Source organism: Engystomops pustulosus, chromosome 10 (genome assembly GCF_040894005.1).
Source record: "Engystomops pustulosus chromosome 10, aEngPut4.maternal, whole genome shotgun sequence".
Classification (NCBI taxonomy): domain Eukaryota; kingdom Metazoa; phylum Chordata; class Amphibia; order Anura; family Leptodactylidae; genus Engystomops; species Engystomops pustulosus.
The window spans coordinates 60,587,616-60,600,775 of NC_092420.1; the positions used below are offsets into that span (position 1 = coordinate 60,587,616).

A 13,160-nucleotide genomic window follows, 5' to 3' on the forward strand; every position below is an offset into this window, starting at 1 on the left:
ACAGATTTATCAAAGCATCAAATCGTAAGACAGTGGACTGTTTATACTACTCTAGATTTATCAAAGCGTCTTGTACTCCCAGAAGTTTCATACATACATTGATAATCCTATCCCTACGTCTAGATTTTCAGCAGTGTCCTGTTGATCACCCTGCTTAAAGGCAATTAGTCAGCAGTTTTGACCTAACAAAGCTAAAGACAATATAAGGTAGAGGCCCTAGAGATCTGTATAACCAAACCGTGCCAGGAAAAATATTGCCTGGACGTGGAGCTTTCACTGCTGTAGCAGCTTCTGTTTAAATCCTATAGCAGTTAATCAAGTTAATAAGGGACTATGCTGTGTTCAGTGAAGAGATCTCACACACCAGTACATTCCAAGTCCAGCTACGTACCTGGAATATAAATACATATTTGTGCTACAACGCACAAAAGTATGACAAATAGGCTGGTTCCTAACACTTTATGCAGCTTTGTATGGTCAAAAATGCTGATGGATTCCATAATATAAGTGTTCAGGGTGGATAAAACAACATTAGCACATACGCATAGACAATTATTTTTAAAGTCCAAGCCTTACTGTGGTTTTTAGACAAATGAACTCTTAAAGGGGTTTTCCAGAATTCCATATGGGCATGGGTGGCAAAATATATTGTGCATTTAGCCTTTGCCATAACTAATTCATGTGTCATGCTGTACCTTCCAGACTTTGGTAATCTGTGCCCGACAGGAAGTACCAAGGAGGTCACAGGACCCAATTTGGCCAACTTGTGACTTGCTCAGCCCACAGGACATTACTTGTGTCATTGGGTAAGTATAGTTCTATTCCTGACCTACAGAAGTTCTGAAAAATTTCTTTAAAGGGGTATTCTCGTCTGGGCACTCGCATTCAGTTTGATTAATCTGCCATAGATAAACATTTCTTCAATTAGATGTTATTAAAAAAAATGTTCCTGTGTGAAGATAATTTCTCATAAATGTAGTCATGTTGTCCCTTAGAAACGAGATAGCTTCCTCGGATACGGCCACCTCTGATGGATTTAGTGCACAAAGAAACAAAAGGTTATTGTATATAAAATGTCCTGGAGTTACTACATGTCGCACAGCCACCCTATGGTAATGATTGCTGAATCCTGGTGGTCCGGCAGGACTCTATAGCGCAAGTCTGACCACCGCTGCCAGAGTGTGAGGTGGCCGTATCCGAGGAAGCTATCTCGTTTCTAAGGGACAACATGGCTACATTTATGAGAAATTATCTTCACACAGGAACATTTTTTTAATTCACATCCAATTGAAGAAATGTTTACAAATGGCAAATGAATTTAATTAAATGTAAATGCCCAGATGGGAATACCCCTTTAAAGAGTATTTCGACTGATGTAGAAAATCACGAAAGTCTCACCTTGAACTGGATAAACGGGAGAAGATTAAAGTGTTCAGCATACAGTCTTAGGTACTCAAGAACCTTTGAATTGTGTAGATATGTTGGGAAATCTTCTGGCATTGGGTAATCTGTGTAGCACATCATTTCTTTAGATGCATTTGTTATCACACCATTGTATAAACTCGCTCTTCGATCCTCCACATTTTCCTGTAAGTGAGCAATCAATAGATTTTATTGGGATTGCATTATCATGCACAACACGATTAGGGTTAACTTCATTTCTAGAAAAGGAAATAGGTTTTATAAATCTTTTTTTAAGTACAAATAGTAGTCAGTTGTTCACAAACAAATGAAACATCAGCAGCTGTAGACCATGGTCATGTCAGTGTCTTGCATATAGATCTGTCATATGTGCAAGATCTTATTCTTAGTAAAACACACAAACTTGTTTTCTACTTTTTTAAAGTCAAATAAGCAATAACCCATAGAGAGATGCTTATTTTGTTTTTCACACATGTATAGCTGTCATAAATATTGAGCACAAAAATTGGATGAATTAATACAATGTTCTATAAATCAGTGATCCCCAACCTTTTTCTGCCCAGGGACCAGCTGTAAACATACATTTTCTCCAGGGACCAGTTCGGTGGGGGGTTGCGGTCTGGTGTCATAGTTTCATAGCTAAAAATGTGTGCTTAGCTTATATTGTTCCATTTCCTGAAGAAGCACCCCAACTTGTATTGTCCTTTTTCCTGTAGCATGCTCCCCTCCCATGTCCCCTCTACTGCATTATGTCTTCCCTCCATGTCTCCTTTCCTTTGCTTCCCTCACCATATGCTTCCAAAGTCCCCTTTCCCAGCCGAACTTTGTCAAAAACAAAAATACTTACCTTCCTCATTCCCCTGTAACAGTCTTCTCTTCCTTCCCTTCACTAATAGCATGATGTTATGACATCTTGACGCTTGTCGTCAATAGAGCAGTGCATTATTTGTTGTTGTTTTTTTTTTTTGTTTTACAGGGGTCAGGCGCGGCCCAGTACCAGGTGTTCCAAGGCCCGGTCTTGGGCCGCGGACCGGTGGTTGGGGAACTCTGCTATAAATGTTGTAGCTTTACAAAAATTACTTATCAATATTGAAAAAACTATTGAAAACCGTATCATCACAAAGTCCACATAGGTTGCCCCATGTTTAATAGTGGCCTCCTTTTCAAAGGATATAGGATAATATTCTGATCTGTGAAGGTCAATCCTCCTTGATGAAGCATCAGATTGAGCATGCACTATATTATACCTCCCAACCATTCTGGTTTCTGGTGGGACAATCCCAGATTTCGGACAGAGGTTTGTCCTGGGCTGCAACTCTATCTGCACCCTCTGGATGCAGATATAATTGAATACTATGATGCTAAAGATGTATTCTCCTAAAGTTGGGTTATGACTAAAATAAACCCTGGAGGTCTTGCTTAATGCACTCAGCAGGACTGATCACCCTGGGGTCTGTGACCTGGGTACCCAGATAGTTACAAACTCATCATTCTTATGTACAAATACAGCATGTAAAGTCCTACTGGTTAGACTGCATGGTACACCTTCAAGTGGTAGGAATAGATATCTGCAATGTGAATTATGTATGTCTATATTTCATAAGCTATCTTTTCTGAGATATAGCAGGCAGCTGATTGCTGGTTGTCTCAGAACAATCTAGGCTGAGCAGAAGTCTATAAGTAACAGCTCTGCTTGGGAATCTAGGTTCTTAGACACTTACTACTACTACCATACTTGTCCCTAGAGTAAAGAGTGTTGATAGGCCTGATACCTGCTGCTGATTCATGTGAGTTTTCCTCATAAATGAATCTTGACTTTACGCCATCTCCATTTTATGTGTGTATCCGTTGCTAGCCACTAGCATCACCATACCTCCCAAGTTTTGGACAAGAGAAAGAGGGACAAAAGCCCCTCCCCCTTTTTCTAAACCACGCCCATTGTCCCACCCACAAGCATAGTATAATATCAACCTTGACGGTCCCCACATAGTACAGTGCCCCTTACTTTGGCCGCCCCCCCCACCCCCATGGACCCGTATAATATCCCATAAAGCAAATTTGCAACATATAAAACCCATCTTTATCTCCCCAAACTTACACATAATTCTATCTGTACTCCTACCCCCACCCCACCTCACATGGTGTGGTCCCTGTTCTCTATCCTCCTCATAATGTATCCTCCTGTCCTCCAGTTTCCTCCTGTAGCCTCCTGTTCTCCAGCCTCCTCCTGTAGCCTCCTGTCCTCCAGCCTCCTCCTGTAGCCCCCTGTCCTCCAGCCTCCTCCTGTAGCCCCCTGTCCTCCAGCCTCATCCTGTAGCCCCCTGTCCTCCAGCCTCATCCTTCAGCATCCTCCAACTGTCCTCCAGTCCCACAGTCCCCTCTAGTATCCTCCTGTCCTCCAACCTCCCCCTCAAGCATCCTCCTGTCCTTTAGCCTCCTCCTCCTGTCCCCCAGCCTCCTCCTCCTGTCCCGCAGCAGCCTCCACCTGTCCCCCAGACTCCTCCTCCTGCCCTTTAGCCTCCTTCTGTCCCCCAGCCTACTCAAGCATCCTCCTGTCCTCAGCCTCCACCTGTCCTCCAGCATCCTCCTCCTGTCCCCACCCTCCTCCTCCTGTCCCCAGCCTCCTCCTGCTGTCCTCCAGCATCCTCCTCATGTCCTCCGGCATCCTCCTCCTGTCCCGCAGCAGCCTCCTCCTGTTCCCCAGCAGCCTCCTCCTGTCCCCCTGCAGCATCCTCCTGCCCACCAGCAGCCTCCTCCTGCCCACCAGCAGCCTCCTCCTGTCCCCTGCAGCCTCCTCCTGCCCACCAGCAGACTCCTCCTGCCCACCAGCAGCCTCCCCCTGTCCTCCTGTAGCCTCCAGCCCCCCCTGTCCTCCTGTAGTCTCCAGCCCCCCTGTCCTCCTGTAGCTTCCTGTCCTCCAGCCTCCTCCTTCAGCATCCTCTACCTGTCCTCCAGTCCCACAGTCCCCTCCAGAATCCTCCTGTCCTCCGACCTCCCCCTCAAGCATCCTCCTGTCCTTCAGCCTCCTCCTCCTGTCCCCCAGCCTCCTCCTCCTGTCCCCCAGCCTCCTCCTCCTGTCCCGCAGCAGCCTCCACCTGTCCCCCAGCCTCCTCCTCCTGCCCTTTAGCCTCCTTCTGTCCCCCAGCCTACTCAAGCATCCTCCTGTCCTCAGCCTCCACCTGTCTTCCAGCATCCTCCTCCTGTCCCCAGCCTCCTCCTCCTGTCCCCAGCCTCCTCCTCCTGTCCTCCAGCATCCTCCTCCTGTCCTCCGGCATCCTCCTCCTGTCCCGCAGCAGCCTCCTCCTGTTCCCCATCAGCCTCCTCCTGTCCCCCTGCAGCCTCCTCCTGTCCCCCTTCAGCCTCCTCCTGCCCACCATCAGCCTCCTCCTGCCCACCAGCAGCCTCCTCCTGTCCTCCTGCAGCCTCCTCCTGCCCACCAGCAGCCTCCTCCTGCCCACCAGCAGCCTCCTCCTGTCCTCCTGTAGCTTCCAGCCCCCCTGTCCTGCTCCTGTGCCCCAGTCCTCCCTGTCCTCCTGTAGCCTCCAGCCCCCCCTGTCCTCCTGTAGCCTCCAGCCCCTTCCTGTTCTCCTGTAGCCTCCTGTCCTCCAGCCTCCTCCTTCAGCATCCCGTACCTGTCCTCCAGTCCCAGAGTCCCCTCCAGAATCCTCCTGTCCTCCGACCTCCCCCTCAAGCATCCTCCTGTCCTTCAGCCTCCTCCTCCTGTCCCCCAGCCTCCTCCTCCTGTCCCCCAAGCCTCCTCCTCCTGTCCTGCAGCAGCCTCCACCTGCCCCCCAGCCTCCTCCTCCTGCCCTTTAGCCTCCTTCTGTCCCCCAGCCTACTCAAGCATCCTCCTGTCCTCAGCCTCCACCTGTCCTCCAGCATCCTCCTCCTGTCCCTAGCCTCCTCCTCCTATCCTCCAGCATCCTCCTCCTGTCCTCCAGCAGCCTCCTCCTGTCCTCCGGCATCCTCCATCTGTCCCGCAGCAGTCTCCTCCTGTTCCCCAGCAGCCTCCTCCTGTCCCCTGGAAGCCTCCTTCTGTCCCCCTGCAGCCTCTTCCTGCCCACCAACAGCCTCCTCCTGCCCACCAGCAGCCTCCTCCTGTCCTCCTGTAGCTTCCAGCCCCCCCTGTCCTGCTCCTGTGCCCCAGCCCTCCCTGTCCTCCTGTATCCTCCAGCACCCCCTGTCCTCCTGTAGCCTCCAGCCCCCCGTCCTCCTGTAGCCTCCTGTCCTCCAGCCTCCTCCTTCAGCATCCTCCACCTGTCCTCCAGTCCCACAGTTCCCTCCAGAATCCTCCTGTCCTCCGACCCTCCCTTCAATCATCCTCCTGTCCTTCAGTCTCCTCCTCCTGTCCCCCAGCCTCCTCCTGTAGCCCCCTGTCCTCCAGCCTCCTCCTGTAGCCTCCTGTCCTCCAGCCTCCTCCTCCTGTCCCCCAGCCTCCTCCTGTCCTCCAGCCTTCATCTGTCCCCCAGCAGTCTCCACCTGTCCTCCAGCCTCCTCAAGCATCCTCCTGTCCTCCAGCCTCCTCCTCCTGTCCTTCAGCCTACTCCTCCTGTCCTCCAGCCTGCTTCTCCTGTCCTCCAGCCTACTCCTCCTGTCCCCCAGCCTACTCCTCCTGTCTTCCAACCTCCTCTTCCTGTCCCACAGCAGCCTCCACCTGTCCCCCAGCAGCCTCCTCCTGAAGCCTCCTCCTCCTGCAGCCTCCTCCTCCTGTCCCCCAGCCGCCTCCACCTGTCCCCCAGCCGCCTCCTCCTGTGCTCCTGTAGCCTCCTCCTCCTGAAGCCTCCTCCTCCTGTCCTCCTGTAGCCTCCTCCTCCTGTCCTCCTGCAGCCTCCTCCTCCTGTCCTCCTGCAGCCTCCCCCGCCTTCACCTGTCCCCCAGCAGCCTCCACCTGTCCCCCAGCCTCCTCCTGCTGCCCTCCAGCCTTCTTCTGTCCCCCAGCCTACTCAAGCATCCTCCTGTCCTCAGCCTCCACCTGTCATCCAGCATCCTCCTCCTGTCCCCAGCCTCCTCCTCCAGTCCTCCAGCATCCTCCTCCTGTCCCCCAGCATCCTCCTCCTGTCCCGCAGCAGCCTCCTGCTGTCCCCAAGCAGCCTCCTCCTGTCCCCCACGAGCCTCCTCCTGCCCACCAGCAGCCTCCTCCTGTCCTGCTGTAGCCTCCAGCCCCCCCGTCCTGCTCCAGTAGCCTCCTCCTCCTGTCCTCCTGCAGCCTCCTCCTCCTGTCCTCCTGCAGCCTCCTCCCGCCTCCACCTGTCCCCCAGCAGCCTCCACCTGTCCCCCAGCCTCCTCCTCCTGCCCTGTAGCCTTCTTCTGTCCCCCAGCCTACTCAAGCATCCTCCTGTCCTCAGCCTCCACCTGTCCTCCAGCATCCTCCTCCTGTCCCCAGCCTCCTCCTCCTGTCCTCCAGCATCCTCCTCCTGTCCCCCAGCATCCTCCTCCTGTCCCGCAGCAGCCTCCTCCTGTCCCCCAGCAGCCTCCTCCTGTCCCCCACGAGCCTCCTCCTGCCCACCAGCAGCCTCCTCCTGTCCTGCTGTAGCCTCCAGCCCCCCTGTCCTGCTCCAGTAGCCTCCAGCCCCCCTGTCCTCCTGTAGCCTCCAGCCCCCCCTGTCCTCCTGTAGCTTCCAGCACCCCCTGTCCTCCTCCAGTAGCCTCCAGACCCCCCCCTGTAGCCTCCAGCACCGCCCTGTCCTCTTCCTGTGCCCCAGCTCCCCTTTTCCTCCTCCAGTAGCCTCCAGCTCCCCCCTGTAGCCTCCAGCTCCCCCCTGTCCTCTTCCTGTGCCCCAGCCCCCCTTTCCTCCTCCTGTAGCCTCCAGCCCCCCCTGTAGCCTCCAGCACCCCCCTGTCTTCTTCCTGTGCCCCAGCCCCTCTTTCCTCCTCCAGTAGCCTCCAGAACCCCCCTGTCTTCTTCCTGTGCCCCAGCCCCCCCTTTCCTCCTCCTGTAGCCTCCAGCCCCCCCGTAGCCTCCAGCACCCCCCTGTCCTCTTCCTGTGCCCCAGCCCCCCCTTTCTTCCTCCAGTAGCCTCCAGCCTCCCTGTAGCCTCCAGCACCCCCCTGTCCTCTTCCTGTGCCCCAGCCCCCCCTTTCCTCCTCCTGTAGCCTCCAGCCCCCCTGTAGCCTCCAGCACCCCCCTGTCTTCTTCCTGTGCCCCAGCCCCTCTTTCCTCCTCCAGTAGCCTCCAGAACCCCCCTGTCTTCTTCCTGTGCCCCAGCCCCCCCTTTCCTCCTCCTGTAGCCTCCAGCCCCCCCGTAGCCTCCAGCACCCCCCTGTCTTCTTCCTGTGCCCCAGCCCCCCCTTTCCTCCTCCAGTAGCCTCCAGCCCCCCTCTGTAGCCTCCAGCACCCCCCTGTCCTCTTCCTGTGCCCCAGCCCCCCCTTTTCTCCTCCTGTAGCCTCCAGCCCCCCCCCCTGTAGCCTCCAGAACTCCCCTGTCTTCTTCCTGTGCCCCAGCCCCCCCTTTCCTCCTTCTGTAGCCTCCAGCCCCCCCGTAGCCTCCAGCACCCCCCCTGTCCTCTTCCTGTGCCCCAGCTCCCCCTTTCCTCCTCCAGTAGCCTCCAGCTCCCCCCTGTAGCCTCCAGCTCCCCCCTGTCCTCTTCCTGTGCCCCAGCCCCCCTTTCCTCCTCCTGTAGCCTCCAGCCCCCCCTGTAGCCTCCAGCACCCCCCTGTCTTCTTCCTGTGCCCCAGCCCCTCTTTCCTCCTCCAGTAGCCTCTAGCTCCCCCCTGTAGCCTCCAGCTCCTCCTGTCCTGCTGTAGCCTCCATCCCCCCCAGTCCTGCTGTAGCCTCCAGCCCCCCCTGTCCTCTTACTGTGCCCCAGCCCCCCTTTCCTCCTCCAGTAGCCTCCAGCCCCCCGTGTAGCCTCCAGCACCCCCTCTGTCCTCCTCCTGTGCCCCAGCCCCCCCTGTAGCCTCCAGCCCCCCCTGTCCTTTCTGTAGCCTCCATCCTCCTCCTGGCTCCTCTCCCTGTGGCCCCCCTGTCCCCTCAGTCTCTTACCTTCTGTCATTCCATCTTCTCCCCTGGACTCGCGGAGGGGGCTTGGCCATCCGGGGGCGGAGCTCGCTCCTCACATGATTGGTAGGCATTATGTGAGGAGGGAGCAGAGGCTGGTCCCGCCTCCTCCCGGCCCCCATGCCTTGGCTGCTCTGCAGCTCCAAACTACGGGGGCTGGAGGAGGCGGGACAAAGCGGAAAAAGTGGGCGGGCCCGGGACATTCTCTCCCCCTTCCGTGACAGAGCCCATAAAACGGGACTGTCACGCTGAAAGTGGGACGGTTGGGAGGTATGCCATCACTCCCTTTTTCCATCTGCCAAGGATCTACAGGTTGTGGATGAGGCCTACACTAGGACTGAGTTACCGTGACACTTTGAGCTAAACTGCTATAAAGCCAGCCAGATGCTATAAAGCCAGTCCTAGTCATCAGCTGTCCCCATACACTGTTCAGCTCTCCCTGCTCTATGTGTCATCTTAGCAAGCAATGCTTTTTAGGACAGGAAGAGCTGAGCACATTATACATAGGGGCAAATTTACTTACCCGGCCCATTCGCGATCCAGCGGCGCGTTCTCTGCTCTGGATTCGGGTCCGGCCGGGATTCATGAAGGCAGTTCCTCCGCCGTCCACCAGGTGGCGCTGCTGCGCTGAAAATCATCTCCACGCGCCGGAATGCACCACCTCGGACCAGGTGAAGGTAAGCGGTCACCAAGCGACACTTTTTCGGGTTTTAAATGCGGCGGTTTTTCCGAATACGTCGGGTTTTCGTTCGGCCACGCCCCCTGATTTCCGTCGCGCGCATGCCGGCGCCGATGCGCCACAATCCGATCGCGTGCGACACAATCCCGGGGCAATTCAGGTACAATCGGCGCAAATCGGAAATATTCGGGTAACACGTCGGGAAAACGCGATTCGGGCCCTTAGTAAATGACCCCCATAGTGTTCAATCTACAGGCAGTATGTTATAGAGCAGTAGGAGCTGAGTCGATTGTGCAAAGTGTATTTCCTGCTGTGAGCATAATATGTAGAAAGGACAATTCAGTTAATGTGAGGTAAGACCAGCAGGACTATGTTCTATGTCATTGCCACCTAGTTGGAATAAAGGATTGATTGGCTGAGAAGGGGATTGTAGGTCAAGGATCAGAAAGCGACAGGGGAACCACATTAAGTGCTAATTCTGCACTAAGGCAGATACAACAGAGGTCCGGAAACATTCCTGACAAACAGTTGGACTGTGTTACGTGTATTGCTGCGCACTAGTGTTATGGCATTTTATGCAGCTTGGGAGAACATGTTGGATGTGTGACCTGCATAATGTATGATAAGGAGGCCACATTCACATAACAATTTTGTGACATGCTCAGCATATATTTCCCAGCATAGAACTTGAGCATATCCATAGATAAATAGTGTCATTCTGAGGCATCATTTTTGCCTCCTTCTTCAATGTTTATGTTGCATCCAGCAGGAAACACAGGATGAAAAGACATCTTTCCATACTGCTCCCTCCTGCAGAGCAACACATACACTCAGCGGAGGCCATCGGGCATTACGGGGACAGATTCAATATAGTGCATTAATCCCTAAATAATTATTTACTCCCCAATAATTCAGGCAAGTTACTTTGTGTACTGAGCTAAGGAAGGGGTTTCCTAAGTCAAACTCTGGCAGAATAGAAAAAATCCTCCTATGTACCACTAGAGTTCCCAGTGCCAGGAATTGCTACATTTTTTCGTTTACCTGCACATCACTTTCCTCTGAAGTGGGTGGAGAGAGGGGCGAGCCAAGCTGTGGACGTCAAAGTCCGATATATTTACTATAAGCACCGGCACAGACTACAGAAATCTCTGCCCAGAGCCTCTTAGTATATCTAATGTGCAGTACACCGGTGTGGTGAAAATTAAGACTAGTGTTAATAAATTCCCCCATAGGTTACTATCTACTCAGAACAGGAAATACTTAGCAGATTGATATAGTTTATGGGGAAAAGTTCTTCAGGGCTTACAATTTAGAATCAGTAATCTGGACATGGGGGTGGTCAGTTATGAGCAGCCCTTCATTCTGTCTGTAGATAAAGATAGTGCTGAAATTTCAGACTGCAGTACAAAGGGCCGTTAAAATTGGGTCATTCCTCCCTTCTGTGATAATACATTTATTCCCTATAATGTGGGTGGTATAAAAAGGGAATATATTTGATCATGACACAAACTCTTTATTACGTGTTATTTATGATCCTAAAGTCCTCAAAGATAGATAAAGATAGATAAAAAGCTTTATTTATCCCTAAGGGGAAATTATTGCACCACAGCTCAACAATAAAACACATACCTCAAATATTACATTATAAATTAGGAAGGGAAATCATTTCAATCCTCTTTGGTTTAGGGCCCAGGAGCAATAGCAGACTTTGAATTGATACTAGATCTGATGTCAACGTTAAAGGTAAAGGGTATTAGGACTTTGCATTATGTTTGCTTTGTTCATTTTAGACCAGCTTATGCCTGCATTGAAGTTCAAACCATAGAGGTTACAAAAGGTTGTGCAAGATCAGTTGCTCTTTCAAGGTTCATCTGCTGAAATTTGCAGTTTTTGGTTTAACCTTCACTCTGATTAATCTTGTGTAAATCTTGATAATAATTAATCTTTCAGATTATGTTTGATTGCTTTATTCAGAGATGCCACGTGTACAGTCCTACTTACTGTGTATCTCCATAGTCCTCCAATGTCATCACTTTTCTCAAAGCACGTAGGGTTCAGACCTTCATCCAAGCAACATTTGATAGCTGCAAGGCCACTGGAACCTGCACCAATTATTGCGACTGTCTTTGCCATAGCTGAAATGCAAATAAAGTAGGTAAAATACGGATAGAACAGAAAGGCAAACTATGTTGGACTGAAACATAGATATTACGTTGCAATCGCTGAAACAAATTGTTATATGTAACTAAAGCCATTAAAGTTTCCACAAGATAAACCCTGTTACTCACAAGCAAGTGTGAGATTTACCTGAACTGACTTGCCCTCTTCAGTTCAGCAGTTGTAGGATTGGTCTGGTAGATCCCTGGTGCTTGTTTGTCTCTCTTGGGCAGACTCTCCGCACTCCTTATCCTTCTAAATACATGACAGGGAACCAGTCACCAGTATGGGAATTTTTCAACAATTACTATGGAAACGTATGCAATTGGTAACCAGCACCCATTGGGGCTCATTTACTAAGGTTTGTGGATCACACTTTTGTTGAACTGTTTGTCTTTTTCGGAATTTGCACAGCTTCGACAGGTATTTAGCAGGCGTCTGCGCTAGGATTGTGTCGCACACAATCGTTTTTTGGTGCATCTGCGCTGGTTTCCTTGCAACACAAATTGGCTGTATACTGGGGGACATGTGCTTTCTGGCTAAATACTGGGGAAGCTATGACCAATGCATTTCCAACCCTAGGCTTATACTTGAGTCAATAGGTTTTCCCAGCTATTTGTGTTGGCGCCTCGGCTTATACTCGGGTTGGCTTATACTCAAGTATTTGCCCACATAGGCAAAATATGGTACAAACTGCACTAAGGCAATTTGCAGCAGATAATCTAAGAGTGGTGTACGCTGTTTAATTATACGGCACAACCGGCGCTGCTTTGGGAAAATGTGTCGCAAACTATGAATAAGTACTACCACACCCCTTTAGGTGCACAGCTTTCTAAAGTGTCTGATAAAATGCAACTGCGACATAAATGCATGGGCAAGTATAAAAAACATTTTTAGTGCAAACTTAAAAACAGTTGCAGACACAATAAAATATCTGGACAATTATCTCTCCTGCTTCTACCCTCATAGTGCTCCCTTTGATAGGCCCTGGTTATAATAAGAGTGCAGGCTTGGAATCACACATGCTGTAAGCAATGTTTCAGCGATAGATAAGACTGAATGCCCAACTTTGTATTCAGTTTGACTGTGTGACTACAAAAATTATAACAAATATCCCCCAAAAAACTACAGATACAATTACAGTCAAAGTTTTTTATATAATGAACAGGATTAGAACAAGGCAAACTTTATACTAATGTAGCACAAATACACAATGCATAGAAACCACAAAAGTATTAATGTGAGAGCAGCTTCATATGTGGTAGAAACTGTGAGAGAAGAAAGACTCTTCCTTACCTTAGTGGCTTGTTTGTTTCAGCGATGATGTTCAACTACTGACCGTCTTCCTCCTTCCTTATTAGCCGATTCTGATTTGACAGCTCTCTTGCACCATCTGTTGCACAAGCTGTGAAACTCTATTCAGCTATCGCACACAGTATAATCGTTTTATTGTAATTCTGTTCCAAACTTTTTTTTCCGATTTTTTTTCTTTACTTTATTTTGTGCATTTTTAAAAATCTTTTTTACTAGCGTCTTACTTTTTTTCCCTCAAAAACACTGTGATCACCATATTGGTATTTCTGAAATAAAATACTGTGCTTTAAACCACTAAATTTTAGACAAATAATAAATGCTGAAAAAATCTTGTCAAGCCAAACAATGTTAAAACTGTTAAAATTAATGATTTACCCAAGGGAAAATCTGTGAGCATATTAAACAGGAGATTGCCCTTTTATAATGCTTAAACACATATGAGGAAAGTAAAGGCAAAGGAAAGAATTACCCAAGCACAAAGTCAACACCAAATTAGAATTTAAAGGAAATATACAGGCAGGTTTGTTCTTAAGTTGATTTTGTATGTAGGTCGGAACTGTATTTTATAATTGTTGTCCTGGCCAAAATTT

The 13,160-nt window shown here is 50.4% G+C and overlaps 1 protein-coding gene across 3 annotated transcripts in view; it reads right to left on the reverse strand.

Moving 5' to 3' along the window:
- LOC140104572 (dimethylaniline monooxygenase [N-oxide-forming] 2-like) overlaps window positions 1-12,663 on the reverse strand; it is a 95,640-nt gene extending 82,977 nt beyond the window's left edge. For 2 of the 3 annotated variants that reach the window (XM_072128158.1, XM_072128156.1), the window contains exons 1-4: window positions 12,553-12,588; window positions 11,407-11,511; window positions 11,101-11,234; window positions 1,399-1,587 (exon numbers count right to left, since the gene is read on the reverse strand). In XM_072128158.1, coding sequence (XP_071984259.1) covers window positions 1,399-1,587; window positions 11,101-11,232 — 321 coding nt within the window. In that variant the 5' untranslated portion in view covers window positions 11,233-11,234; window positions 11,407-11,511; window positions 12,553-12,588. Of the gene's footprint in view, window positions 1-1,398; window positions 1,588-11,100; window positions 11,235-11,406; window positions 11,512-12,552 lie in introns of all 3 variants that reach the window. The other variant, XM_072128157.1, reaches the window with a different exon arrangement.
- Window positions 12,664-13,160: the final 497 nt, after the last annotated feature.